Here is a 27,916-nt window from a genome sequence, read left to right as displayed (position 1 = left end):
AGGCACAGACTGTGGGGCTCCCGGTGACCGTGCATTCACCCAGCGTGCGAGCGATGCGATCTTCCCTCCTCCCACAGGCATCCACCGTGGACGCCTTCGCGTTTCCCACGTCTGGCTGTCAGGCAGAGGCAGCGTTCATGGAGGAAGAGTGTGTCGACACTCCAAAGGTACGGACGTGTTTGAGAGACTCCGAGCTTGCGGGTTGGCTGGAGCCGGCAGCTTGGTCTGCAGACATTGTACTTTGGCTTAGCTGAACTTTGTCATTTCCTCAAGGCGCTCAGGAGTGTTGTTTTTGTGCAGAAGACCTGAGAAACGTGTCCAGAGACGACCTCGGCTCCCTCTCCATCTTGTCTTTACCGTGATTATGTAACTCGTCAGAGCTCATGTGTACTTTTCAGAATCTTTCTTCCTTCTGTTTCCTTAACCAGTCTCTTCTCACAAGCTCTAGATCCCTCATAGGTTTTGAATTTTTTTAAGCCAACTGTAATTCTGAAAACAAAAACGTAACTATTGTGCTGACTTGGGCTTTGCCTGTTACTATGGCCCCTCCTCTGCATGTGCTGCAGCTACAAAATAATGAGTCTTTTTTGTTCAACTAAATATCTCTTTGTGTCCAGTTTGAACATACCTAAAGGAGATAAGTTTATTCTGGCGTGCTGTATAAAGTTGGCTTTTAGTATGTGGAAGATGATGGCTTCTCTCATTTAATGGGTGTTTGCTGTTGTTTAGTTGCTAAGTCATGTCCTGACTCCTTTGTGACTCCTTGGACTGTAGCCCGCCAGGCTTCTCTGTCCATGGCATTTCCCAGGCCAGAATAGTGGAGTGGGATGCCATTTCCTTCTCCAGGGGATCTACCCGACCCAGGGATCAAACCCTGGTCTTAGGCTTGGTAGGCAGATTCTTTAGCACTGAGCCAGCTGGGAAGCCCAGTAGACATTTATTCCACTTATTATTTGTTTTATATACTTAGCATCAAGTGATATACTGAAGATCACATTAATGGGCAGGTCTTAGAGTATGTTTAAAATAGACTCATTTCTTCTCTAGCTGTGTGAACTTGGACAAAGTGACTGATTTCTTTGAACTTACATTCTGTCTTGTAAAACAAGGAAACCAACTTTATGAGACTGTTGTGAGGATTAATTTAGAGAATGCGTATGAGATTCTAGGCAAATTGTAGATACTCAATAAATATTGGTTTCCTGTCTTTTAGCCTCATTAGGTAATAAAAAGATGACTCAGACATTAATTCTGCCTCAAAGTCTGTAGTCTAGCAGAAGAGACATGATGCATAACTAACGGCAGTGATGCCGAGAACTGAATAAATTGATACCTAATTGGTCCCTTAAAGAGACAAAGATTAAAATGCTGCAAGACTAGGAGACAGTTCCAGTTTGATCAGTAATGTCTTTAATTTAACTGTCAGAGCTGGGAATTAAGAGACAAAATCAGGACGGATGGAAACGAGGGTGTGCTGGCTCTCTCAGTGGAGGGGAAATGTCAGGAAAGCCCCGTCCCTACAGGTCAGAGCCGGAGCTCAGCATGGCTGAGGGAGCGGGCCTGTGAAGGGGAGTCGTACAAAATAAAGACAAATAGCCTGCCTTGAATGGCAAAGCCAAGGGATAGACTCTCTCTAGTCTGAGGCTCTCAGCATGGGGACATGTTTCAGTATTATCAGGAGAGTTTTTCTCAGATGGATTTCTCCAGGAAACAACTGAAGATTTTTTGATAAGGAAGCACCATGATCCATGTTGTACTTCAGAAATAATCTTGGAAATGTCCATAGCCTGCCTTGAGTGGGAGAGATTCTGGTGACAAGGACAGTGGAAGGTTAGAGCGTGTGCCAGGGGAGATTGATAAGAGACTGAGCTACATGGTTCCTGTGAAACTGGACAAGAGGCGAGGGTATAAACGAGATTGCACAGATAAAATTGATAGACTGTTAGAAGTCCAAACCAAGGACAGCATTATGAGCCTTGAGGATCAGGAAGGTGAATGCCCTTTTCTGAAACAGAGGTAGAGCTGATTCGGAAGGTAAGTAATGAGTTCAGCTAGAGCGTAATCAAGACAGCCTGAAGCTAGGCTGCCATAAGCAGGTGTTAAGCTGGGTTCCCGACCACGAGGAGTTAGCGTCCGTGTCCCTGAGGACAAGGCCACTTCCTGTGGACGGTCTGTTTCCTCTGCCTGCGGTTGCCTAGCATGTTCAGATCCTCATAAACTGCTGTTACATTCCCACCCGGAAATTTAGACATAAATTGGGACAACATGATTCATTTATTTTTAAAATCTAATTCCCTTGAAAAAATTAAAATGCAGTGTGCTGAAAGCTTGGCTGTAAGGGCATCAGGCCCGAAACACAGATTGGGCACTGTCTGCCGTATTATATAGGGCAGGCTATTTTTAAAGCTTGTGATTGTTACCGTAACCAGGAAACAGACAGGAAATGAATGATTTTGTGAAAGATATAGACAGAAGCTAGATGGCATATTTGCATTTGTAGGAAGAGCAATGCCACGCTGGAACTGGCCACCCACACTGACAGGGCCACCCTGGCGCCTGGCCAGGCCGTAGCCTTCTGCTGTCTTATTTATGGAGCGTTTCATTTATGTCAGCGGTGCTCTCTGTGCCTCTCGCCTCCCTAGCACCTCTCTCTCTGGGCCCATAAATAAGCGCACACGCAAAACCTTCCGACAGAGATACCGGCCCTTTGTCGCTGGTCTGGCTTCGTACCCCTCACTCCAGTGCCTGTTTGTCGTCTCGAAGATGCCGAGTAACTGATGTGTTGCTCCGTCATTTCTGCTCGCAGTTGGTGGCAGGTACTGAGCCTCTCAGAGGTTTCACCTCTTTCCCTTCCAGAAGTTTTCAACTTCAACTTAAAACTGTCAGTAAAATCCTTCAGGGAGTCTGTGTGGAAACATGGGTTTGGGATTGCTGCAAAAGATAACACCTTTCTGAGACAGTCATCCAACTCTGAGCAGTCACCACGACCCCTGGGAAGCACAGAGGCCCATAGAGGGGGCAGAGCAAGCCTAAAGGGTTAGTCTTTCTTTTTTGAGAGTTTCTGGGGGATAATGGACTTTACCCACACACACGCACAGATACTTTTAACATTTTATTAGAGGTTATAATAAAAGGATTTTCCAAGTTACCATCTTCATAGCTGGAGAGTGGAAGGAAACTGTGAAACTGTGAAGTAGAGCTGTTCCACATCTATTGACATTTTTAATATTTTAATTATAAAGGTAGCACACATGAGACAGAGTCTAAAAAAGATCGTCAAAACCTTTAATAGTTTTAACCTCTAAGACTTAGTCAAGGGGAGAAATTCCTCTGAATTTGAATTTTTAAGTTTATAATGAAAAAATATCAATCAGAATCACACACAGAAAATTCAGAGAGGGATAAAGGAAAAAATTAACTTACTCATAATCCCCCTACCCAAAACAAAGGTAAGCCCATTTTTGACATGTTTCCTTAGAGTATGTTATAGATGGATAGATAGATGGATGGGTGGGTGGATGAGTATAGGGTGACTCAGCACGTAGGTAGTCTTGTTAAAACAAAATCTTATTCTATTATATATAATTTCAAACCTGCTTTTACATAATATATCATGGGCATTTTTTTTCCATACCATGAAATCATGTTTGAAAGCATGGGTTATATTTAACAACTGCCTTATATTAGATGTACCCATATTTAACCACTCCCCTATTTTTAAACACCAAGTACTTTAATTTTTTTTTTTTTTTGCCTTATATATGCTTCAGGGATATGAATATCCCTGTGTCTAAATTTTTGACTAGCTTTGATTATTTCCTGAGGATAAATTTCCAGAATTGGGGTTATCCAGTTCTCTCCTGAGGATAAATTTCCAGAATTGGGGTTATCCAGTTCTTTCCTTCCTTACCTGGTTATTTGTTTATTTTAATTTGCCTCAAGAGGGTAAAAATGCTTCAAAAGAAAAGGTTGCTTTATTCTCATGCTTTAAACAATTTTATTGTTATAAAGTATTAGCTTCAGTCAAGAAATGATGATAAAATATACAATGTTTTAGTTATCCCTCCTGGAAAACTTTACTCTCATTTTACAAGTGGGAAAAAAATGAGCTTTATAGAAGTTAAGCAACTTGCCTAATAAGAGCTGAGGTTTAATCCTCTTCAATATATGACAAACTTGCCAGGCACTTAAGATATGAATTAAATAAGGCATGTTCCAGCCTCCAGACTCACTGGCTGTACTATGCATTAGTCTGCTGTGTTAGCACAGGCTGCCATGCAAAATGCCACAAGCTGGGTGGCTTAGACAACAGAAGATTATTTTCGTAATAGTTGTTGGAGGCTGGAAGTTCAGGATCAAGGTTGTGGTGATTTCTGGTAAGGGCTCTTCCTGACTGGTAGAGGACTGCCTTCTCATGTCCTTCCATGGCCTTTCCTCTATGCTCTCATATATATAGAAAGAGTTTTCTAGGGTCACTTTGTGTAAGGACACTAATCCTACCAGATCAGGGCCCCACTCTTAAGACCTGATTTAATTACATTTCTCTAGAGACTCCATCTCCAAATACAGTCACCCTGGGGTTAGGGCTTCCCTTAACCCCAGTTAGGGGGTAAATTAAGGGGAGATCCAAACATTCAGTCTGTAACAGTCTACCAATCTCCTGTACTAGAATCTTGTATTTGTGGTAAGCTCAGGGGTGTTATTAGTTAGGGGTGGAGTTTCTGAGGGTCTGACTCCTACGTGTAGGCTACCTACTGCATGTGAGGTCTCTTAGCAGAGTGAAGTGATTGATCGAGTTTAAGGAAAGGCAAAAGCACTTTATTGGAAAATGTACCTTCCACTCACACTGTATTTTGAAGTCCTGTCCTGAAAAGGAAACACTCGTCTGGGGAAGGGGGAAGGCGGGCCTGATTGCTGCTGGCCGGCATTCAGAGCTGTTGTTTCCTAGTGCCATGATCTGTCTCGGTCTAGGAAAGAGCATCTGTCATCCTTCACTTTGAACGACCACTTGTCACTTTAAAACCTTGTAGTGCATTAGCCGCCTTATCCTAGTAATGGCTCCAGCCCCAGAACAGTTTTTTATGGAATAACTGTCCCTTCCCCCAAGCAAACAACCATCTGAGTCACCCATCTCCCTCTCCAAATAAAGGGCCTCACAGCGCCTCCCGAGTGGTTGCCATAAGAGGAAAGTTGCCTGCATCTGGCACAGTCAATTCCACGTCCCCTCTCACATACATGAGCCTCTCCTGCTTCCAGAGGAAACAATAGCTCTCGCGGGTGTATTCCAGGTGAAAGTGCTGCTGGGAACGCAGTGTCGCGCCTGGCTGCTCCTGAGCAGCTATTCACAGGAGAAAGCTGGATTGGTGTCCACAGGGGAATGGTTAAGGTAATGAGGTAAATAATTGTCTCCTCACTGGGGCTTTTACAGCCAGAACTGAAACCACAACTCCCCTTTGTGTGCGTTCCTGCCCGCCTCGAGGTGGTTTGCTTGGCAACTGCAGAGGCGGGCAGAGTTCTCACTCAGGAGCTGTGCTGAGCTCTTCCCCTTGGGGTAGGAAGCGTGGATACCCAGTATATTGCTGGAGGAAAGAGAATTCAGAGCCTTGGTGCTCGTTAACCTCTGCTGGAATTCCAGGCCTGTGAGTCATTTGTTATTCTATAATGGAAGGCTTGGCCAGTTGCCATTTGGATTTTTTTTTTTTTCACTCCTTTTTGTGTTATGTACATCTTTAAAGAATTCTTTTTTCCATTCCTGGGGTCCATAGACCCAGGTGAAGACTAAATCAAATGTGCAGGTACTTAGATTCTGAACATAAATATCTGGAGCCTTCCTGTATGTTTTGTGGTTGGAAATTAGAAGAATGCTGATGACTCCTCTTTTCTTAGCGATGAGCCATGCAGTAGAATGTTTTTTAATCTCATCTTCCCCCTCTTCATTTCCCTTCTTAAAAATAATAACTGGTAGGCTTCAAGCTAATATGCCCTATTCATCTGGAAACCACTAAAAAAAATTGTTTATTGTAATAATGATGACTCAGAGAAACCTGGGAGGCAGCGCCAGTTTGGGACATAGCGGGCTTGTGTCTCTTAGTGCTGCAGTGGACTTGCCATAACTTCTAGTCTACACAGTTGGCATTGGTAACAAATATGGACATTTTTAATATTTTACTTAATTTCTGATTGGCCGCAGGTCTCTTGACATTTTTGCCTTTGCGGATTTTTCAAATGTCGCAGCAACTGATCCTTCCTCTCGCGTCCCTCTGCCCCTGACATGTAGGTAAACGGCTGTCTCCTGGACCCTGTGCCTCCCATCCTGGCGAGGAAGGGGTGCCAGTCCCTGCCGAGCAACGTGATGGAGACCTCCATCGATGAAGGTCTGGAGACCGAAGGCGAAGCCGAGGAAGACCCCAGTCAGGCCTTCGACGCCTTCCAGTCCACACGCGGCGGGCAGAGGCGGCACACGCTGTCGGAAGTGACCAATCAGCTGGTCGTGGTGCCTGGTTCAGGTATGATTTCTAGTAAGCACCGAGGGAGTCTCTGCAGCATCCTGTGTTGTCTGCTGCAAGAGATAGTAGTGATACCAGCCAGTTCCTGGAACGTGGTTTGTGTCCTGTTCCTTTGTGGACAGCATTCAGCAGGAGTTGAGATTAGGCCTGCTCAGCAACTCACAGAGATTAAACTGGAATGTCTGTGAGCTGCCCCCCACCCCCACACCCAACTCCTGGGACTCATCCGAGAGCTACGTAGCGCATCAAGGACTCTGGCTCTTCTGGAATGGCAAAGATTGTACAGTCCCAAATTCTGGAAGTGTTTTCCCACACAAGATTTAGTTGACATGTAAAAAAGTTTTGAAAAAACATTTTGGTTGGAGGTGGAAGACATGGTAGCCATGCATGCTTTGTATTCCATGTTCCAAGAAGATGCTGTGTATTGGTGGTGATCTTGGTGTTTTGTTTTGTTTTTTTCTCTTCAAGGGAAAATTTTCTCCATGAGTGACAATCCCTCCCTTGACAGTGTGGACTCTGAGTATGATATGGGGTCTGTTCAGAGGGACCTGCACTTTCTTGAGGACAACCCTTCCCTCAAGGACATGATGTTAGCCAACCCGCCCTCACCGCGCATGACATCTCCCTTCGTGAGCCTGAGACCTGCCAACCCCGCCATGCAGGCCCTGAGCGCCCAGAAGCGCGAGGCCCACAATAGGTCTCCAGTGAGCTTCAGAGAGGGCCGCCGGGCGTCGGACACCTCCCTCACCCAAGGTGCGCTCTCCACTGGCCCTGGGCGCTTCTGTGGGACTCCGTGGGGTCCCTTGCCATGTTGGCTTCATACCTGTGCTCACTTGAAAGGCCTTGTGTCTTATTTAAACCATTTGGCCACTCTTCTTTCTTTCAGGAATTGTAGCATTTAGACAACACCTTCAGAATCTGGCTAGAACCAAAGGAATCCTAGAGTTGAACAAAGTGCAGCTGCTTTATGAGCAGATGGGCTCAGAGGCAGACCCCAGCCTGGCCTCTCCCGCCGCTCAGCTCCAGGACCTGGCCAGCAGTTGCCCGCAGGTGGGTGCTCTGGGCCCTGCCCCCGTGGCTGTGTGAGAACGAGGCATGAGTCTGTCCTAAAGGTGTGTCATTTCATTCCGAGGATTTCCTCCTCCTGGAGCAGACACGTCCTTTTGGAAAGCCTGCAGCCTGAAAGCTTTCTGGGTAGCTGTTGTCTGCCTGACAGGCTGGGTAGGCCCACCCCCACTGGCCCAGGTGGTCAGTACCACATGGAAGCCTAGACACTCATGCTCTGCTCAGTTCATCACACAGATTCTATATGGATTCCCTCTTAGTCTCCCTGGAACTCCTCCCTCCACCATGCACGTTCACACGCACACACACACACAGAGATTACCAGTAATAACATAAATGAGAAGCTTGTTGACATTTATTTTTGATGTGATATCACTTCATTAAATATTGTGAGTTATTTGTGCTAAAAGTACAAAAAAATATGGCTGTTTATGTAATTCATTTTATGTGAGCCCATGTTCAGTACATCAAAAATATTAGCACGTTTGATGGCCACATGAAGGGAATAAACTGCTGGTGACGGCAGGGGCCTTTGCTCCTGTCCTGACTCGGTCATCGTTTACTGCGGGTAAACAGCATGCATTCATCCTGTTGTTCAGTCGCTCAGTCGGGTCTGACTCTGCGACCCCGTGGACTGTAGCCCACCAGGCTGCTCTGTCCATGGGATTCTCCAGGCAAGAACACTGGAGTGGGTTGCCACTTCTCCTCCAGGGGATCTTCCCGACCCAGGGACTAAACTTACATTTCCTGCATCGGCCAGTGGATTCTTTCCCACTAAGCCATCTGGGGAAGCCCATATTCCTCTTCTGCAAAGTGATTGACCCTCAGCCTACTAGTTACATAAAAACCTTGAGGATTAAGTCTTAACAGAGCTGGAGTTCCCCTTGGACATTTGCCAAGGTGCTTTCACTCAGATTTGAAACTTTCTCCCACGTGGGAAACTGAAAGTGTGTCCCCCCCCCTCGCTCCCCAGGAGGAAGCGCCTCCACAGCAGAAGAGCGTGTCTGCGCTCCCCGGGGGCAGCGCACACCCGCAGCTCTCCCAGCGCCACAGCCTGGAGGCCCAGTACCTGCAGCACCGACTCCAGGTGGGATCCTCCTCCCTCTTGTCGCTCCGGCTCACCGTGATCATCCCCACTCTGCCTCTCTGCACAGCAGGAACCTATTTTGCTTGGTATTTATTTTGGGTAGCTGCTTAATTCCTTTATAGGCAAGCAGGTCTGACTCTGCATTTGTAGTTTCTAGAAACATGTTCAAACTTAGCCTTATGCTCTATCTTGGCAGCAGAAAAAGGCTTGTCCTCAGACCCCTGGAAAGGGTACTGCCACTGAGCAGCAGGGAAGGGAACTCTGGCTTCTTTGCTTCTGTTTTACACCTCTTACATGCATGCTACGTCGTTTCAGTCACGACTCATTGTGACCCTGGACCACCAGAATCCTCTGTCCATGGGATTCTCCAGGCAAGAATGTTGGAGAGGGTTGCCATGCCCTCCTCCAGGGGATCTTCCTGACCCAGGGATCGAACCTGGATCTCTGACGTCTCTCCTGCATTGGCAGGCAGTTTCTTTACTGCTAGTGCCACCCAGGAAGCCCTTATGCCTCTTAATACTTAGCAAAAAGGTACCATAAGCTCTCTGTTGGTGCTTGAAAATATTAGATCCCACAAAGAATGAATCATTTGCTCATTCAGTAGGTGCCTTTGCTAGAGACTTAACTCCACTTTTCTCATTGTTCTTAGTCTCCATGAACCTCCTGGTCCTGGAGAACTTTAGAGACAGGAAAGTAAAGCAGGTTGGAACTGAGACCACCCAGGCCTGCTGACGCAATGCTCTCCCAGGCTCTCCCGTGCTCTCAGCGAGCAAGCGTCAGTCCCTGCAGCCTGCAGCTTCTGGAGGACTCACGTGGCTTCATCCTCCAGGCAGAAGTACAGGCTGATGACTGTGTCCTAGATGACAACATGTCATGCTTGTATTTTTTCTGCTCTTCTAGAAACCCAGCCTTCTGTCAAAAGCCCAGAACACCTGTCAGCTTTATTGCAAAGAACCGCCACGGAGCCTGGAACAGCAGCTGCAAGAACATAGGTGAGAGACGGTGGTCGGCCGGAGAGGTCCCTTTCTTTGTGGCGGACTTCAGCTGGGTGCGTTGTCCTTCCCTCTAAAATTTCCCTGTACCAGGACAACAGGTTTCCATATGCTAATTCGGATGTTCCACTGTCCGTGGAATATAGGCCTGTCAGAGAAGAGCAGCCCTAAACCTGCTTTGTTTTCATTTTCTCCTGGTGTTTCCCCTCTGGTCTGTGAATAAGCCTAAGCATTCAGGACCTGGGGGCTAATGCATTTTAAGTGGGTTTTACTGGAAAGGAGGCATCCAGCCTCCCTTGTAGTAATAGGTGCTGTCCGGCCTCCCTAGTAGAGGCATCTCGGCCAAGGTGAAAGTAAAAGTCTCTCAGTCGTGTCCGACTCTTTGCGACCCCATGGACTATACAGTCCATGCAATTCTCCAGGCCAGAGTACTGGAGTGGGTTGTCATTCCCTTCTCCAGGGGATCTCCCCAACCCAGGGATCAAACCCAGGTCTCCCAGATTGCAGGCGGATTCTTTACCAGCTAAGCAAGGTAGACATCCCCTAATCCATGGTCCTCCAGAGGCCCACCCCCGCCTCAGAACCAGACGATGGGGAGTGAGCCCCTTGCTTCAAAGGGAGGAAAAACCTAAGGGTCTTAGAGAAAAGGAATTCACTGTGTTCACTTGAGCACGGAGGGATGAGCCAGAATTGAGGGACAAAAAATAAGACAGGGTTTAAGAAACCAAACATGACTGGTTCCTACCCCCGTTTTTTGTTTTTTTGTTTTTTTCCTGCCTTGGGAAAGAGAGAAGTGGGAGGACGGACGCTAATGACTGATACTGGATTTACGTTAGAATTGCCGTCACTGAAGAAGACCTAAACTTCTTTCTTTTGGTATTGCCAACTTAGACTCCAGCAGAAGCGGCTCTTCCTCCAGAAACAGTCCCAGCTGCAGGCATATTTTAATCAGATGCAGATAGCAGAGAGCTCGTACCCACAGCCCCTTCCCCACCAGGAGACGCCGCCGCAGCCCTCCCAGCCGCCGCCGCCTTTCAGCCTGACCCAGCCCCTGAGCCCCGTCCTGGAGCCGGCTTCCGAGCACATGCCGTTCAGCCCCTTCCTCAGCCCATACCCCGAGATGCGGCTGCAGCCGCTGCCCGCCTCGCCGGGGGCCCGCGGGGCCCCGCCGCCCCCGCCGCCACCGTCGGGGGGTGCCCCGGCCCCCTTACAGTTCTATCAGACTTGTGAGCTGCCGGGCGCGGCCACCCCGGAGCCCGAGCACCCCACTCCCGGTCAGTACCCCGCGGATGGAACCCCGCAGAGTAGCATGGACGGGCCGGACTGTCCCAGGAGCTCAGGACTACAGGAGGCCCCCTCCGGCTACGACCCTCTGGCGCTCTCCGAGTTCCCCGGACTCTTTGATTGTGAAATGCTGGAAGCCGTGGACCCACAGCACAGCGGCTACGTCCTGGTAAATTAACCTCAGCTTCACAGGAAGTGAGGCGGGTTGGGTGAAAAGAGTGTTGTCTTTCTATTTTCATTCCAGCCTTTTAAACTTGAAAGCTCGTTTTCCCGCCCTCTCCCTAATGGGGAAGAAGTCAAGTCACCCAACTGGAATTGGAGGGCCGGCCAGCCAGGTGTCGCCTCCTGCTGGTTCTGTCCCACCGTGGTTTTCTGTGGCAAGTGCTGGAACGTGGTTGTCGGCTGCAGCTCATGCCCTTAGGTCAAGTGGATCGAGCTCTCAGCTCTGGAGGCACCAACAAAAGTTTAATAAGAAAAAGACATCCAGACCTAGGTTTTACACAGAACTACATCAGTTCATCAAGGGAAACCTCGGTGAAAGCAGGAAAAAAAATATGTGCCATTATATGCAGGCAAAAAAAAAAAAAGGCAATATATTTTTCACTGAAACAAGCAACAGCATGTTCCTCAAAGGCAAATCAAGAATACATATTGAAACTGATGCACAGGAAATAAAGTTGTATTTTGTCGCTGAATCGTTAAGTTCTGAGCTGCTGATGCATGGTGTTCCCGAGACCACTCAAAACGGTAGAGCCTGAGCTCTGTTTCAGGGTCCACTTCGGAACAGCGGGCACTGACCCCTGAGACCGGCGGCCACCTCCGTCTGAGCGTGGGTGACACACCTCCTTGGAAGGTCCCTGGGTTCCAGAGTGTCAGAGTGTCCTGAGAGCTCCCAAAGATGTCACCTGTGGAACCGAGAGACACACGGCAGTGGAGACCAGGGGCGGGAAATGAAGAATCGGTCGAGAGCAGCAGCCCCGGGCCGGGGAAGACGGGCTCTTCCCGCGCGGTCTTCTGTGGAGACTTCCGGTTTGGGGCAGTTGGTCTGTAGGGAACCTCGTGTCTCTTTTAAAAATGTAATAACTACTTTGACTTTACACTAGGTGTTGCTAGTTGTTTATTGAGCTTTGTATATTTGGACAGTTTCATATAGGGCTTAGAAATTTTAAGGACGAGGAAAAATGAACTTTATCTCCCATGTGAAGTGGTGTGCTGTGCCTTTCCCCTCCCCCAGATCACACTTTAACAATTTCTTTTCTGTAGAAACCAACAGTTTTCCATTTACGTCAACGCTAAATCCAAAGTCACTTCAGAATTTGTTTTCCACCATGTGGGAATCACATCCTTAATTTCCTTAGAGTTTTGACGTGTAATGAAATGTTCAAGTATTACAGCAATATTCAGAAGACCACAGATGTGTTAACCATTTGAACAGATTCATCTGCCAAACATATATTACTCGTACAACTGAACCCTTACAATTCAGTCTTCAGAGTACGTGAAAAAGATGCCACAGCTAGTTGACTGTGTAACCTAGAAATAATGAGTAATCTGTCATTGGGACCGTAAGATCCAAGTGATACAAATTCAGTATTATGTACAAAGACTCTCATCTCTGTCCCTTAGAATGGCTTGTCCTGTGAGCAGATGAACGCGTAAGCACAAAGCATCTCCCTTAAAGCACAGAGAAGAGAGATACTACACTGATGCTGCATCTAGAAAACACCCTTAAGGTGCCTTTCCTCTGTAGTGTGTGTCCAGGGCAGGCGAGGAGAAGCGTGCAGGGTCTAGGGGTTCAGTGCTGGTGACGCTCCGCAGGCACTCTGCTCGGGGCTGGACTCGGTGTGAGCACGGGAGGGCGGTTTGGAGGACTTGTTTTTGTGATTGGATAAGACGCAGCAGAAACCCAAGAAGGAAGTAGGCTCCTTCTACGAATTGTTTATTCCTCCTCATGCTTAAGATGGATGATTTTGTGAAATAGGCAACATCGTCTAAGAGATCCTTTCATTAAGATCTCTAATCTGTTCTAAGTTTTTGCAAAATAAGCCAGTTGTAAAACAAGCTTGATTTGTTTAGACTGAAGGATGTTTTCCCAAAATGTTCTACAGAAGTGCTATAATATTTATGGAATTAAATGCCTTCTGGATTGAAGACGGGGGCCTCTCATTTCAGAGTCCCTAGGATGGCAGAGTTGCAGACCAGGCCATGAGCCGCTGAGCCCAGGAAAGCTGGGCGCTCCGGCAGGACTACTGGGCTGACGGATGAGGCAGCAGAGGCTCTGGGAGTGTCACGGCCCCAGAGGTAGGCTCTGGGGAGCACCCAGCAGTGCCCGGGTCTGTTCAGACCGCAGACCGCGGGCGAGGAGCATGACCCATCCTGCTGGACTGTGTTGTAAGCTCCTGTTTGCTTTTCTCATTTATTTCAAGCAGAAATCAATAAATTCCATAACGATCTGTATTCTCTGAAATGTAAGCTGGTGAGAGGAGGCTGTTTCTGTTGTTCAGTCAGGCATTTTCCCACCCCCATCTGACTATCTCCTTTGCTCTGTCCCCTGACTAGTGACCTGTGTGAGCCTCCAAGCTGTTTTCTCTTCACAAATACTAAAGTAACACTAAGAAGGCTTGTACTACTCTTTTTATAAGAGAGGTACTCTGAAACGACGCCTTTGCAGTCTGTCTCACACCAGTGTGTGTACACTACTGTATGATAACCATTAGCAGCATCACCCTCTTGTAAACCAGGCTCCTCTGAAGACACTTTGGTGAGACGAACGTGAGGTAAAAACTTCATTCAGCAAAAAGTGCAATATGTGTGGTACTTTATTTTCGTTTATGCTTTCTCTTTTAAATCCGGGATATTAGTCTATACTTTGGGAGAAAAAGCACTATTTCTGCAGTGTCCAATTGGGGAAATGTGTCTCTAGTATTTACGTGCAGCTGATATGCGGGTCCCTGTAAGGCAAACAGAGCACGTTAGCACAGCAGGCGCGGGTGGAGGGCCCTCCCGAAACGGCGACGGACGCCCCATCCTCCCCGCCACCTTGCTGCCGCCTTGGGAACAGAGGAGGAGGAGGAAGGTTCTCCACGCCAGCCATCCTCCAGTCTCCACAAGAGGGGCCCGTCAAGGAGGACGAGGAGACGGAGCTGAAGGGCTCCTCCCTCCCCGCGTCAGACCTCCAAGGACAGACAGTCGGCGTCCCCTTGTCCCTCAGCGTCGGAGCCGTGACCTGAGCCAGTCTGCTGGGGCTGGCGGGAGCCGCTGAGGGACGGGGGGCCCGCGCCCTGCCGGGGAGGGAGTGGCGCCCTCTCGTGGCGGCACGGGCCGTTTCCTCTCTGCCTGAAAGGGTGGGTCTTAGAGAAATGAATTCTGCCTAATTACCAGAGTTGGGAAGAAGGGTGTGATCACAGCTGAAGCGTGACTGGCTGGCCAACCAGATACGAAAGGAAGGTAAAAAGCAGCCGCCTTGGCTCTGGCCGGTCAGGGGTCCAAGTGCGTAGTGGTCAAAAAGAGGCCCTGCTCAGGTGCGAGCAGTTACCACGTGTGGACGTGAGGAGGTGAATGCTTTCCCTGGCAGGGTCCTCCCAGCCGCAGTCAAGCCCCAGGTTAATACTGGGTTCTGTGTTGGGGTCAGAATTTTCTAGCCACAATCACATTTAAAAGCCTGTATGAGGAGTCACACTTCAGTTGGCTTAAGAGAAATCTCACTCCAGCTAATTTTTCACATTTGTTCTCCTTTGAGACAATACGTAGGGTCTTTTGACAACATTGGTCCCGTGAGCAGTGGCGGAGTCTGTTCGGGGCTGACCTTGGCTGCACCTGGACCCCTAAACTGGTCTGCTTCTACTGCCTCCTCGGAAGCCACGCAAGCCACTCGGTCTCTTTGTGCCTAGAAATCAAAGGTAAAACCTGGAGAACGGGTAGTAAGTTGGAGTCACTGTACAGACAGGGATCTTTGATCATTTTATTGCTTCTGGAAGTTTTTCTAGAACTTGTCTTCAGAGTGATGTGTGGAAGACAAGAACGGTGTCATCTGCCTCTTTCTAAACTGGGACCAAAAGAATTTAACAAATCCGCATATCCCTTCTAACAGGTTTGGTAGTGCGGCGGTCCCTGGCCTGTGGTCCCAGGGAGGAGGCTGATGACGGAGCGCTGTCAGCCCGTGGCCCCTGGAAGGCGTGAGGGGACCCAGGCTGGCCTTCCCCAGCACCCCCCAGACCCTGGACCCCGAGACCCTGGCCTCACAGTGCCCCTCCCATCTTTGTTTCACTGCTCCTCCCCATGAAGGTGGCCTGGCTGATTCCAGAAGACTCACAGCTGCCCTAGTTATACCACCATCTTGCCCACATCTCATATGCAGATTTCAACACATTGGGCAGAGTCATGCACCTGCTGTTGCAGAGATTGAGAAAGACGCAGCAGCGCTGCCCACAGTCAGGGTAGGTTTGCTGGTTCCTGCCAGGCACTCAGCTCATCTGTCGAAAAGGAGCAGTAGCTTCTATCTGTTCATTGATTTACCCAGCACTTTCACAAGTGATCTCTGCTAATTCCTCACAGCAGTACTATGAAATTAGTTGAGCAGTTAGTCCTCATTTTTTACAGCTGAGGAAACCAAAGCTCTGTGAAGACTGACGTCCAAGCCACAGAGCTCAGGAGTAGAGGAGCTGAGGGAGGCTCTTGGGACGCTCTTCCCTCCTCAGTAGCAGTTGAGGCATCTCACGAGTAAACAGCTATATAAGCAAAGCCCCATGTTGGTTAAGCGCTGAATAAATGTGACATTGTCCCTGAAACCTTATTCCCAATCGACTGCTGCCTGGCTTTGGTGGAAGGGCTGCCCTCCAGTTAACAGCCGTGCATGAGCAAGGCCCAGGGAGACGGAGAGCCCACAGGAGCCGTCTTTCAGTGTCCAGTTAACTGCAGATGCTCAGGCTCATGTCAGAGATGCCTCGTTTCTCCATCTCCCAAAATAAAATAATTTCCTGCAGAAGCTGGTAATAGGACACACCCTTTCTTGATGCCAAGGGGTCCAATTGCACAGCTTTAGCCACCATTGCAGACGAACAGACTCAACCCCAAGAAAGGGTCCTGCTTAGAAAAGAATCAGGAGCTCAGTACAGCCCTGAGGAGGGGGGTGGAGCATATTTACAGTGAAGGCCCATAGAGTTAAAAAAATAACATACTTTGAATACTTCTGTCTTCAGAGGCAAAGTGGGTGGGTAGGGAGAAGCTTTAAAAATAGAAGTACAAAATAACATCCTGGAAAAATGTGACCCCAGATTGGAATAATGTTACATTAGCAAATACAGATAACTGGGCCTTGCTAGGGGCTGTGAGATGCTTATCTGTTCAAGATTTGCTCAGTCAAGGAAATTCATGTGGTGATATCATCCCACTATTGATGGCAAAAGAAATCTGCCTCCACCAAAATCTCTGAAGGCAAAAGAACCACAGAGAAAGGAGGTTTGCTTCTCTTTGGGGTTGCAATTTAGAAAACAAAAGTGATAGAGATATTTGCACTTTGTAGAAAGGGCAAAATTATTTGCTTATTTCTGAAGGGAGGAGGGTGGTCTTTGCTGGATGTTTGGTTTTGTGAAAGAGTTACTTTTGATAAAATTAATCTAATTGTAGTTATTTTTTCTGTGTGCTTTTTTTTTTAATTACTAAGAAAAAATGGTGAGTTCAATAGCTTTGGTATTTTGAGTGCAAATCATAATAGCTCCAATGTGAAAAAAATCAAAATGTAACCTGTCACTCAATGTTAGAAAATTGCTTAAAATACAGTTTAATAAATGATCTTTGTATCAAACGTAATTTAAATGGGGTAATTTTCTGCAAGGAAAATGTACTGTTTCTACCTTTCCAACCCTCTTGAATTAAAATAAAAACAACTTGTTTTCTAAGAGCCCGGGTGATCTGAATGGCAGGCGGGTGAAGCAGAGCGATTCCCTCGTCAGGCCTTGGGTGGAATTTTGAAAAGTATGGATGGTGGCTGTGTTCCCTGAGCTCTGGTGCTCATTTCAGGCTGCAGAGAAGGACAGTGGATAATATGTTCTCATTGACGTCAGCAGGGTAAATAATACCTTGCTCTGAAGTCACCCAAGCACACGGTAGTGCTGGAGAACGCTGGCCAGAGCACAGCCGACTGCAGTCTGCACATGGGTTGGGGTGCAGGGGGGGCGATGTTGCCACCGGCACTCACTGATGGACGCAGAGAGGGAGCCAAGCGAGGGTCTCTGCAGCGGGAGGGGGAGCTCGGGCTCCCCCCGCCCCGGGACAAGCAAGCTGCAGGGCAAGGGGACACTGGCACTTACTCAGGATGGCACATCTCTGCAGAACACACACACTACGGCCCCCCTGCCCATGGGACCAGACACACACACAGGCTATGGTCCCCCTCCCGATAGGAACCAGCTCAGTGCCCACGGGAGCTGGAGAACCCATTTGCTGAGGCATTTGGGGCACTCTCACTCGGCACTTGTTTCAGTGCTGGACCCCAAGTGAAAGGGCAGTATTAAATCCCACTTTCTGGGGATTTCCCTGGCCGTTCAGTGGTTAAGACTCCATGTAGGGGGCACAGGGTTGATCCTTGGTCAGGAAACTAAGATCCCACTTGCATAAGGTGTGGCCAAATTAAAAGCAGAGGAAAAAAAAATGCTACTTTCTGGCAGCAAATTTAAGATTTGGTTTCACTCAGACCATTCCAGTTGAGTCATGCTACAGCACTGAGACAGCTCCCAAACTGAGGGGTCACCCGCTGGCCCTGGTGGGGGGTGGGGGAGGGCGGCACCTGGAGGAGACAGCCAAGGGCGAAAGAGAGCAGAGCCTGCCCACGGACCACCCTGCTGTCCCAGCACCACCTACAGGCAACTCAGTCCTGCTCCCAAATGGCTCTTAATCTCTGTCTGGCTACCCAAGAATTCAGTAACACTGTTTCAACTGCTTTTTTTTTTTCTTTTTCTGAAGGAAAGCACTCAATTTCAGCAACAATGTTTTGCAAACTTTACCCTTTCCCACCAAATTTCTCCATCCTCTTGATTTTGTGTTGCCAAAAACAACTCCCGTGTCCAGGGTACAGGCAAAAATAACAGCCCTGCCAGCAGAGACTGGCCGGAACTCTAGCCCCCAGTCAAGCCCTTGACCTTCACAAGCAGAATCTTGGTTCTGTGGCCTTGATGAGCCAGAAGCTCAGTGCAAGGGGCAAGGGCACCCTGAGCTCCAGACACGGGACCTCTGGGGTCTAAAGCTTGTCAAGAGTGCTCCCACCTCCAAAGCAAGGCAGCATCTGCAGTGCTCCTCACTAGAGTCCCCCTCCATCACGGCCAGTCAGGGTCCCACCCAGGGTTCTGTTGACCATCTGTTCTTTTCTACTCCACTAGTTCTTAAACAGGTTTCACAGATGCCTCTGACATGCTGATAAAAGGCTCTGGATCCTCTTCTGAGCAACAAGCAAACATACATATACACAACTTGAGACAGACAATTTCAGGAGAGGAGTTGCTTCCCGGACCCACCGAGGCCCGTTTGTGGGGCCAGAGGGGTTTCTAACCCCCGACTTAGAGCACTAGCATCTCTGTCTGCAACCCCTAACACTCTTCAGTTACCCTCCTGGTAGTGGCTCAGTGGTAAAGAATCTGCCTGCAGTGCGGGAGACCTGGGTTCAACTCCTGGGTCAAGAAGATCCCCTGGAGGAGGAAATGGCAACCCACTCCAGTATTCTTGCCTAGAGAATCCCACGGACAGAGGAGCCTGGCGGGCTGCAGTCCACGGGGTCACAAAGAGTCGACGAAGCGACTCAGCAGCAGCAGGACTCACGCTTCTGAGTGTTCCCACCCCTCCCTGGGTGGATCCTGAAAGCAAGAGTGCCCCCTGCTCTGCCGGCAGCCCCAGGACACCACGGGAGGAAGTTCTAGGCTTTGTGCACTGAACTCTGGGTACTACATCGCTACAAGACACGTGTCACCTGCACAGGCGGCAGCCACTCTGCCCCTTTCATTTGGTCCCAGTGATAGCACTTCACAGAAATGACAGAACACGTGGAACTAACACAACATTGCAAATCAACGGGCGCGTCTGGCACGTAACGTTCAGTCGTGTCTGACTCTCTGTGACCCCATGGACTGTACCCCTCCAGGCTCTTCTGTCCATGGGATTCTCCGGGCAAGAATTCTGGAGTGGACTGCCATTCCCTTCTCCAGAGGAGCTTTCCGAGCCAGGGATTGAACCCGGGTCTCCTGCATTGCAGGTAGATTCTTTACCATTTGAGCTACACGGAAGTCCTCTACACTCCAGTAAGAATCTTTTAAAAAATGAAATGACAGGGTGGAGCAGCTCTGGAGGGATAGGATATTGTTCATGGCTCATCCTTTGGAGGGTCCCTTGGGAGAAAGATGTGGGTCCCGACTGAAGCGAGGGGGATGTCACCTCAGACATCAGTGGCAGACAACCGAGGCCATGCCCCAAAGCCAGGTCAGCAGAGCGCAAAGCTGGCGCGTGCCTCCAGCCGCTCAACTGATACGCCTTTCTGCCCCAGGTATGCCAGTCCGCTGGCCCAGCTGAGCTCCTCTGGACTGACAGTTGCAAATACCCTGAGGGAACACTGAAAGCTCCCTTTGTGTAAATTTCCAGGGGACTTTCCTAGGTGCGCTGACTCAGAGCTGGTCTGCAGCCCAGGAGAAGCCGGTGCCGGGCTGAGCCGCTGAGTGAGGAACCCGGGTGCAGGAGAGGGCATTGCCCAGGAGGGGTGGACGCCCCGCTGCAGCCGCAGCCCTGCGAGCTGGTGGTGCGGAGAGCTCAGGGAGTCTGGGCCCCAAGAAAGAGGTGTCGGGGATCCGGCCTCTCAGAGGGAGATGTTGTCGGCCTCCCTGTTGGGCAGGCTCTGAAAGCTTCTGACTCAGTCTTTCTCTTCACGCCCCAGAGATGAGGGAACAAACGGGGCCTGAGATACCAAAAGGGGGCCTGACTGGGAGCCCTGACCCTGAGGAGGAAGCGCGTCACCACACTGGGATCACCCACAGTTGGGGGGCGGGGGTGGGATGCAACTGAACTGAGGGAAAGCCCCCCAGGGCTCTCCCTGAAGCACGCCCCACTGTGGGACCCCGAGTTCACAGACCAGCTGGCGGCTCAGGTTCCAGTTCGGGGCCTACTAGAACTGTCCCCTGGTCACTAGAGAAGCCCGATGTTCAGCAGGCCCCTGCGCCAGCCAAGAAGCTGGAGGAGACTTCAGGGACAAAAGGGCTGGGCAAGAAGGGCCCATCCAGGAGCAAGTGTGGGAGAACGGGGTCCAGCCTCCCTGCCCACTCCCTGGAGCGGTCACTTGGCCACTAAGACCCTCCAGTCAGGTGGAATCTATCCATTCTCTGCCAGGGACAGCTTGGGAAGCAGCAAAGTTCCCCTGGCTGGGTCCTTGGCCCCTGGAACTATTCCCAGCCCTACTGCTAACCTGGGCAAATCACTGCAAAGGCTCATTATCCCAACGGTGACTCCGAAACACAGATGAGCTGACTCAACAACCGCTTTACTGGGGGGTTCAAGTGCAGCCTGGCCTAGCCCTGCCCTCCAACAAGGAAGCACTCAGAAGACTCCCAGATCCCTTCAATGGCTTGTCACTTCTACCGCTTGTTTCCATTTAACTCCTGATCATCCCAGCACTCAACATAGAAAATAGTTGTTTGGTGCCAATGAAATCTTGTCACAGATTTAAGGTGCCCTATTCCGAACAGGACTTCCCTGGTGGCTCAGGGGTAAATAATCTGCCTGCCAATGCAGGAGACGTGGGCTTGATCCCTGGTCTGGGAAGATCCCACGTGCTGTGGAGCAACTAAGCCGGGCCTCACAACTTGTTGAGCCTGTGCTCTAGAGCCCAGGAGCCGCGACTACTGAGCCCACAGGCCCCAGAAGCCGTGCCTCACAAGGGAAGCCACAGCAATGAGGTGCCTGTGCACCGCAACGAAAAGTAACCTCCACTCGTCGCAACTGGAGAAAAGCTCATGCAGCAACCAAGACCCAGCACAGCCAAAAATATCTAAACAAACTAAAAAAAAAAAATACAAAGAACCAAGAACTTCGCCTAGGATTTCTCCTTTCAGTGATGAATTCTAAGCATGGGTACCACAGATAAAAGAACAGCTGTGAGAATCCATATCCCACCTAGAAGGCTTTTCTCCTCCGTCTCCAATTTTTAAGACTGAGCTTCTGGATACAGGAGGGCTGGAGGGCCCACAGTCTTTCTCTGCAGAGACGGCTGCTCAGTCCCCACCCCTGAGAGAGGTGTGGAGAGGCGGCAGGCCCTGAGGACACTGCTCTGTGGCAGTGGTCTGCTGCCCCCCTCCCTGGGCCCTGATCTCCAGATTGGATGCAGGCCTTCTCTCATCATTCTGGGCTCAAGAAAACCAACCTCCTACCCTAAGGTTGGCCCTTCCTTGAGGAGCTCCTCCCCTTTAGACGTCCTCAGCCGAGCTCCTCAGAACTGCCCTGGAGACCCTCAGGCAGCACCCAGGCCCCCCAACCTGCTCTCGGGAGAGAAAAAGACAGGACAAGCTGTCCCTCTCCTCCAGGAAGCAAGCTCCAAAGGAGCCAAGATTCCCGAGCGGCAGGAGGGCCCCACCTCAAGCTGGCAAGAACTGCTGGTTTAAAACACAGAGGGGAGACAGGTGCCAGAGGCAGGGGTCAGAGATCCTAGGGGCCCAAATGAATGACACGCTGAGCTTGGGGCAAATAAGGAGAACTGGAAAAACCAGAAGGAAAAAAAAGGGTGGAAGGAAGAATGGGTGCAGAAGGGGCAGTGTCAGTGGAGACAGGGTGGCCGGGCTCTGGCCAGCGTCTGCACAGCACAGGCTGTCGAGTCAGAGAGAGCACAACAGCAGGTTCAGGGGGGCCATGCCTGCGACCTCTACAGATGATGCTTCACTTGATCTGAGTCTCTGAACCTGGGCTCAGCGTGGAGCCTGACTGTCCCTCACAGCTGCTCCTTCCTGCAATAACAAGACTGACATCACTGTTGTCAGGGAAATGGTGTTTTGATTAAAATCATGTGACAGCTACTTCGCGATTCAATAAACAAATCCTCTGTTAACCCTCGCCTGACAGAGGCCCGTCGGCAGCTCTGTCAGCAGAGAGCAGCCACCAGGGGCCAGTCTGGGAGGCCCCAAACAGGCACCCGTCAGCGCAGGAACTGGCCCTCGTCCCACGGGGCCATCCTGTCTTGGGTCAAGAGGCAGGCCAAGCCCCAGGTTGTGAAACGGTTCCCGCAGGGCCCAGAGGCCAGTGGACACTGGAGGCAGTTCCCAGGGCTCTCAGTAGCCGGGGCTCACCCCGACCCCGCCAGGGGCAGATGGGCCAATCTGCTACGTGCCACTGACAGTGAGTGAGGGGTTAAGAACAATTTCTGGTTTGCAACTGGATGACTTCCTGGATCACTCACTTGGCTGCTGGCCCCTGACACACAGGGCTCTGCCTGGCAACAGCCAATTCCCTTTCCATCTCACCCGGAGTCCATTTCCTTCAGTGAGACAGACTCAGGGAAGGCTCCCTGAGTCAGGACAGGGGGTTTTACCGGGCTGACTGATTTGGAGCCTCAGAAGCAGAGCACAGCTGGGCCTCCAGTGCTGGAAAAGACACCCAGTAGACAGGACAGGGTTGGGGGGAGGTTCTCTACCCGAGAAACAGAGCCACCAGCACCCACCACACAGGGCTGCTGCGAGGACGAAGGGAGATTTTGCTGGGAGCCTGACAAGCTGTCTGCAGTTACCAAGTTTCAGGGTTCAGGACATGGCAGCAAATGCTGTTTCCCCAGCTTGTGGCCATCAGGGGCCGCCTCCAGACCTGGCAAGTCTGCCACAGAGGGGTCGCCTCAACTAGTCCACGAGCAGATCACAGGCAAACCATGTGTTTAATGGCATAGTCAGTGGACCCTGAATGTGTAGGAAAATATAACTCCTTCTCAAGGAAGTCTGTGGCTTAGGCTTAAACATGTGAAACTGTTATTCAGACGTGGTAGTTTCCCTGAGGCCAAGTTCAGTGAAACAGAGGCAAGGACCAAAGGCTGCTGCAGCTGAGGGTACTGTCACCTCAGCCCTGCCTCCGGGTCAGGGCAGCCACTGCAGGGAGAGCTGAGCCGCTGGCCCTGGGAGAGCGGTGCACACGGCAGGAAGGGGAGAACATTCGAAGATGAGGTTGTAGCTCAGGGCCTGGGCCAGAGCAAAAGATTCTCATGGCCGCAGTTCACAAAACATGAAGGAAAGGGCATGAAGATTTGTAAGACAAACGTTTTGATGTTAGAACTGTCACCAAGCAAACGCACTGGAGTGGGTACAAAAATACCATTATCTTCCAGATAAACTAAACGCAGCCTGACATCAGCACATGGCAGCCAACCCCACTGTGCTGCTTCTCTGAAGGAGTCTGTAAGTCATACGTCATCCTCCGCACAAACAGCCCCAGGGCACTGGCTGGCACCAACTTTGCTGAACTTGAACTTGGCACATGTCCTTCAGAGTGGTGTCAAGGAGCAGGGGGGGGGGCGGGGGCGGGGGGCGGTGCCTAGTAAAACATTCAGACTATTACCCAGTAAAATGGTAAATGGTTTTTTCCTTGAATGGAAGTGACTACCTGAGATGAATTGTAGCAAGTAAGAACAGTCTCTTCTGGGAGGTATGTAGAAACAGCCTGCTTCAATAAGCAACTCTTTACCAACCACCTCTCTCCTCTGCGTTGGGGGCAGGGTGGCAGGGTGCTGGCAAGCCCACCCCACCCTTCAGAAGGCATTCCCAGAATGGTCAAGAAATATACGTAACATATATAAAAACAGACTCCCCTGGTCCCCGGAACTCCGCCGTCCTCTCAGGGAGAGAGCTCAAAGCTCTGGCTTCGCCACCTCTGGCAGCAGCCCCAGGCTGCGCTGGCTGCCCTCCACCCACACACCTCAGCCCAGGCGACGGAGGGGCCCGGGCCCGCGGCGTGAGGGCACTTACCTTCCCCGTGTCCTCTCCAGGCTCTCTGGGTCTCAGGAAGTGGTTCTTGTCAGGCCCAGGGGTGCTGGGCTCTTCACTGTCCTTCACAGGAAAATCTAGCTTCCTCAGCCTTTGGGCCATCGCTAGAGACACAGACAGCAGACGGTAACAGACCCCGCCAGGCCGCGTCCCCGGGAGCTCCCCTGCGCCTCCTCGCCACGGCCCTCAGGTGCGCCAGCCCTGCGATGGGGATGCACACAGGCCTCCGGGCACGGAGCTGGTCCACCCCCGCACCTGACTGAAGGTGCTTTTTCCTCAAGGGCCATGGGAAGAGCCACCCTACTGGGCCTAGGGTGCCAGCCGGGTGCTCCCCCACCTCTGGGTCACTGACAGCCTACAGAAGCCCAGCCAGACAGGAGAGACTTGGCTCCTTGCAAAATTGACATCAATTTAAGACAACAACGCTGAAGAAAGAAATGACTTGGCTTTTCTGCCCAATGAGTAATTAAAATCTCTTCATCCTCCAGAAAGATTTCCATCTCAACTGAACATTATGTAATTTCCTGGGAAAAGCGGGCTCATGGAGGCAAACGGGGAATAGTTAAGACTATTCTAGGTACAAAAAAAGACTGGAGACATGTGAGTGAACGGGAAAGAAGAGCATGGAGCTGGATGGAAAACAGGAGTATGAGAGAATCCCAGAGAAGCAATTACATAACATCAGACCACAATCTCTTCATTGTTAACTAGAGAGAACAAGGTGACCGCTCCTTCCCCCTCCAGTCTGTAACCAGGCAGTGCTTAGAAAGGAGGCTTTAAGACCAGAAGGCCAGGAAGGAAAACAAGCGTCAGAGGAATTTAAGTGAAAGGCGAGAGACAAGCACCCAACTTGCTGGGCCACTCTGCCCTGCCATCCCCAGGGCAACGGGACCAGTGTGATTTCCTCAGGGAAGAACCAGATTTTTAACTCCATGACAACGCAGCGATTAACAACACTGCCAACAAGCCAGCGTTACCACAGCCCAACCACTGGGTCAGGAATGACATGTCTGATTCCCCTGGAGGTCCATGCAGTATCTTGGCCGCTTGGAGAAGACCGCTCAAAGGTCAGGCTGCCGTCTCTGTTGATTCAGGACGTGCTGTCCAGCAAAGACCCCCAGGGCCTAGAATCATAGTGGCCAAGCCGCGGGATTTCTGTGACCTGAGGGCGCCAACATGACTGGAAACAGTCACGCTGGAAACCATACATTAACCTGTTTATGCTTACGAAACCAAATGCACTTCAGGTTCGTATCTTCACGACAGCATAGACAGAGAAACAAGATCTTGTCTCTTAAACCTGTGAAAGTTAAACCCCACAACACTAAGATGAATTCCACTCCTGATAAGACTTTTATTGGCATAACACTGTATACATGTCTCTGCTTCACTTTTCTAATCAAACAACTGCTGTAAACTGCCTAAGATGGGTATCTATGGCGGCGTTTATTCCAGGCGCTGTACAATCCAAATACAACTGCTGCCTAAGATTGGGGACTGGGGAAGGGCCACATAAGAGCAGTGGAATTCTTTTATTGTGTCAACAGGAGAATGAGAATAGTCTGGTACCTTGGCTGACTTGTTCCACACACACAACACAACAGAAGACAGGTTTTGGAAATTCACTGAACACATTTTTATTGAGCACCTACTATGTACACCAGACACTGACCCAGATGCTGGTGGTACAGATACAGCAGAAGACAAAACAAAAACCCCAGCCCTTACAGAGCTCCTGGAGCTTACATTCCTGTGAAATTAAGGCAAGAAAACTAATACATGGAGAAAAGGACAAGTTATGGGCCAAAGAACAGTTCCTCTGAAGAATAACAAAATGGATCCCTATTGTTGAAGTCAGAAGAAACAATGAAGTCCCTACAGGGTGACCCAAAAACACAGGGCCCTGCTGAGCTCCCTGCCCCAAGCCTGAGAAAGAAAGGGTCACAGTCTCCCCTCTGCCACATCTAAGGGTGGAGGTCAATGCACAGTGCTCCCCAGCAGGGCCACAAGGCCAGTGAAGAGTCTGTCCACAAACCAGAGGAAAGCCATGGCTGTGTAAATTCGTTTCAATCAAGACAACAGTCTCTCAAATATGAAATTCAATGAAGATGAGCATTAACTGCAGGTAATAAAAAAAAAAAAGAACCATGAAACAAACATTGTTTACAGCATAATAATTAATGATTTCTTCAGGGAAAGAAAAGATTTTTTTGCCTAAGAAAATATTTAATCCTTAGCCCAGAAGTAATAAAATAGAAAATTACTATAAACTAGTTTGGCAGTTTGAAATGCACTCAGATAATTTTGATTTTAAATGTTCCGCTTTTCTAAGGTAAGACAAACTTTAAAGTATTTGGTCAAACTTGGTTTTCTGAAATGGTTTAATGTACAAAGCTTCCTAGAAGTCTCTGTGTCTTCACAAAACACAACAGGGCCACTGGCTTTAAGAGACTATAAATGAAAGAAACTACTTGAAAACCAAAATGGAAACAAGCAGACTACAGCAAGGCTCAGACTCAGCAAGATGCACTGAGAGAAAAATAAGCTACAATAAAACCTCATTAATTAAAAAGTCATTAGTGCAAGGCAAGTTTGATTAGGTGAAAATTGTTCATAAATTTAAAAGAAAAAATACTTAAATCCTCCATTAAATATGTGTGTATATCTATCAGGTATAAAGAGCAAATTCAATGTATCTAAATAAAGGTGTGGCCGGTATTTTAATATAATTGATGAGAGTGATTAGAAACTAGGCATATCAAGTGGGAAAAGGGTGAGCGTTTAAGTAGTTCAGAAACATCAGGCTTCCTTACATACAATTAATTTGCTTCAGCAAACCCTTCAGCTTTAAGTCATTATCAATTCCAGGAGGAATTAATGAGGTTTTACTGTAAAAGTAGAATAACATTTCAAATGATAAGATTCCAGCATCACCCATACCAAACAAATACTGAACCTTCCGTTTGGAAAGCTATTACTGTGCAACAGCAAAAACCAAACGTCCACACAGCTGGAAGCAGAACCAGGTAAGGAGCAGGAAATCCTCCGTGCTGTCCCACTGGTTCCTTTACTCATTAGAGATGCAACTGCAGTCCTACAATCATACCGTGGAACCACTGCTTACTCAGGGGCACTAAATTTTAAGCATCTCAGCAGGGAGAAAGAGGAGTATTTTTGAACGCAGTCACAGTGGGAAGCTGCAGAAATGGAGTTAGGTTTCAACACGACACATTAGGAGCAAGATGTATCTGCATTTCAGGTTTCTGGATGACATGATTACAGCCACAATCGAGCAAATAAAAACCAAAACGATGAACACATGAACCCTGAGCATCCACATTCCTCCTTCGCGTGAGGCACTGACACGGACCATCATTATCCAGGAGAATATGGCTTTCACTACAGTTGAATCTCAGTGTGTCTCCCAAGTGGAGTGCTTATAAAATAAGTTATTCTAAACCATGTACATTTAACTTTGGAATGGAGACACACAGATACATGTAAACATCCAAAGAGTCACTCTGTTCCATGTCTGGGTCCAAAACCCGTCCAGGCTTGGTGGACTATTAAACAGGCTGGGACCTGATTAAACAATGACGATGCAGGAGCCCAGACAGTGCTAAATAAATCATTAGGAAACAGTCAAGAAATGACTGTGCCAAGTATCAGAAATTGGTCACAAACAATAAGAACAGTTTAAATTATCCCAACAAGGAAGACAAGTGAAAAACAATGCCATTTCATCTTTAGAAAGAATCAAGTCACTGAAATTTGATTTCTTGTAAGTTGCTGCCATTTGCTCGGATGAGGTCTTGAAGGTTTTCCATTTTTTTTCTCTCCACCCAGTTCAAGAACACATTGACTAGAAGTCTGTGATAAGAATTTAGTAAAGTCTTTCCCCTCGTTCCTCGTTATGCCAGTGCAAGCACTAGAAAATTCCAAACAAAATCAAGTTAGTGGTACAGAAAGTACATGAACTATGTACGCGAATATTCAGCG

General features: G+C 49.2%; 2 protein-coding genes across 6 annotated transcripts in view; one reads left to right on the top strand and one right to left on the bottom strand.

Moving 5' to 3' along the window:
• Nucleotides 1-16,833, top strand: part of SIK2 (salt inducible kinase 2) — a 129,888-nt gene extending 113,055 nt beyond the window's left edge. Inside the window, exons 9-15 of one of the 4 annotated variants that reach the window (XR_011467068.1) lie at nucleotides 3-167; nucleotides 6,278-6,506; nucleotides 6,975-7,259; nucleotides 7,393-7,556; nucleotides 8,545-8,658; nucleotides 9,559-9,706; nucleotides 10,542-10,677. Coding sequence is in view for 3 of the 4 variants with exons in the window: in XM_070384233.1 (XP_070240334.1) it covers nucleotides 3-167; nucleotides 6,278-6,506; nucleotides 6,975-7,259; nucleotides 7,393-7,556; nucleotides 8,545-8,658; nucleotides 9,559-9,650; nucleotides 10,542-11,112 (1,620 nt within the window). In the remaining variant the exon portion in view is untranslated. Of the gene's footprint in view, nucleotides 1-2; nucleotides 168-6,277; nucleotides 6,507-6,974; nucleotides 7,260-7,392; nucleotides 7,557-8,544; nucleotides 8,659-9,558; nucleotides 9,707-10,437 lie in introns of all 4 variants that reach the window. The other 3 variants (XM_070384233.1, XM_070384234.1, XM_070384235.1) reach the window with 3 other exon arrangements.
• PPP2R1B (protein phosphatase 2 scaffold subunit Abeta) overlaps nucleotides 14,775-27,916 on the bottom strand; it is a 34,288-nt gene continuing 21,146 nt past the window's right edge. Inside the window, exons 15-16 of one of the 2 annotated variants that reach the window (XM_005901538.3) lie at nucleotides 23,900-24,021; nucleotides 14,775-14,840 (exon numbers count right to left, since the gene is read on the bottom strand). In XM_005901538.3, the coding sequence (XP_005901600.2) occupies nucleotides 14,775-14,840; nucleotides 23,900-24,021 (188 nt within the window). Of the gene's footprint in view, nucleotides 14,841-23,899; nucleotides 24,022-26,062; nucleotides 27,846-27,916 lie in introns of those variants that run through there. The other variant, XM_005901540.3, reaches the window with a different exon arrangement.

This window comes from Bos mutus, chromosome 15, assembly GCF_027580195.1.
Source record: "Bos mutus isolate GX-2022 chromosome 15, NWIPB_WYAK_1.1, whole genome shotgun sequence".
In the NCBI taxonomy this organism is placed as follows: Eukaryota; Metazoa; Chordata; class Mammalia; order Artiodactyla; family Bovidae; genus Bos; species Bos mutus.
Note: the sequence above shows the minus strand (reverse complement) of the source record. Positions and strands in the feature narration are given on the sequence as shown.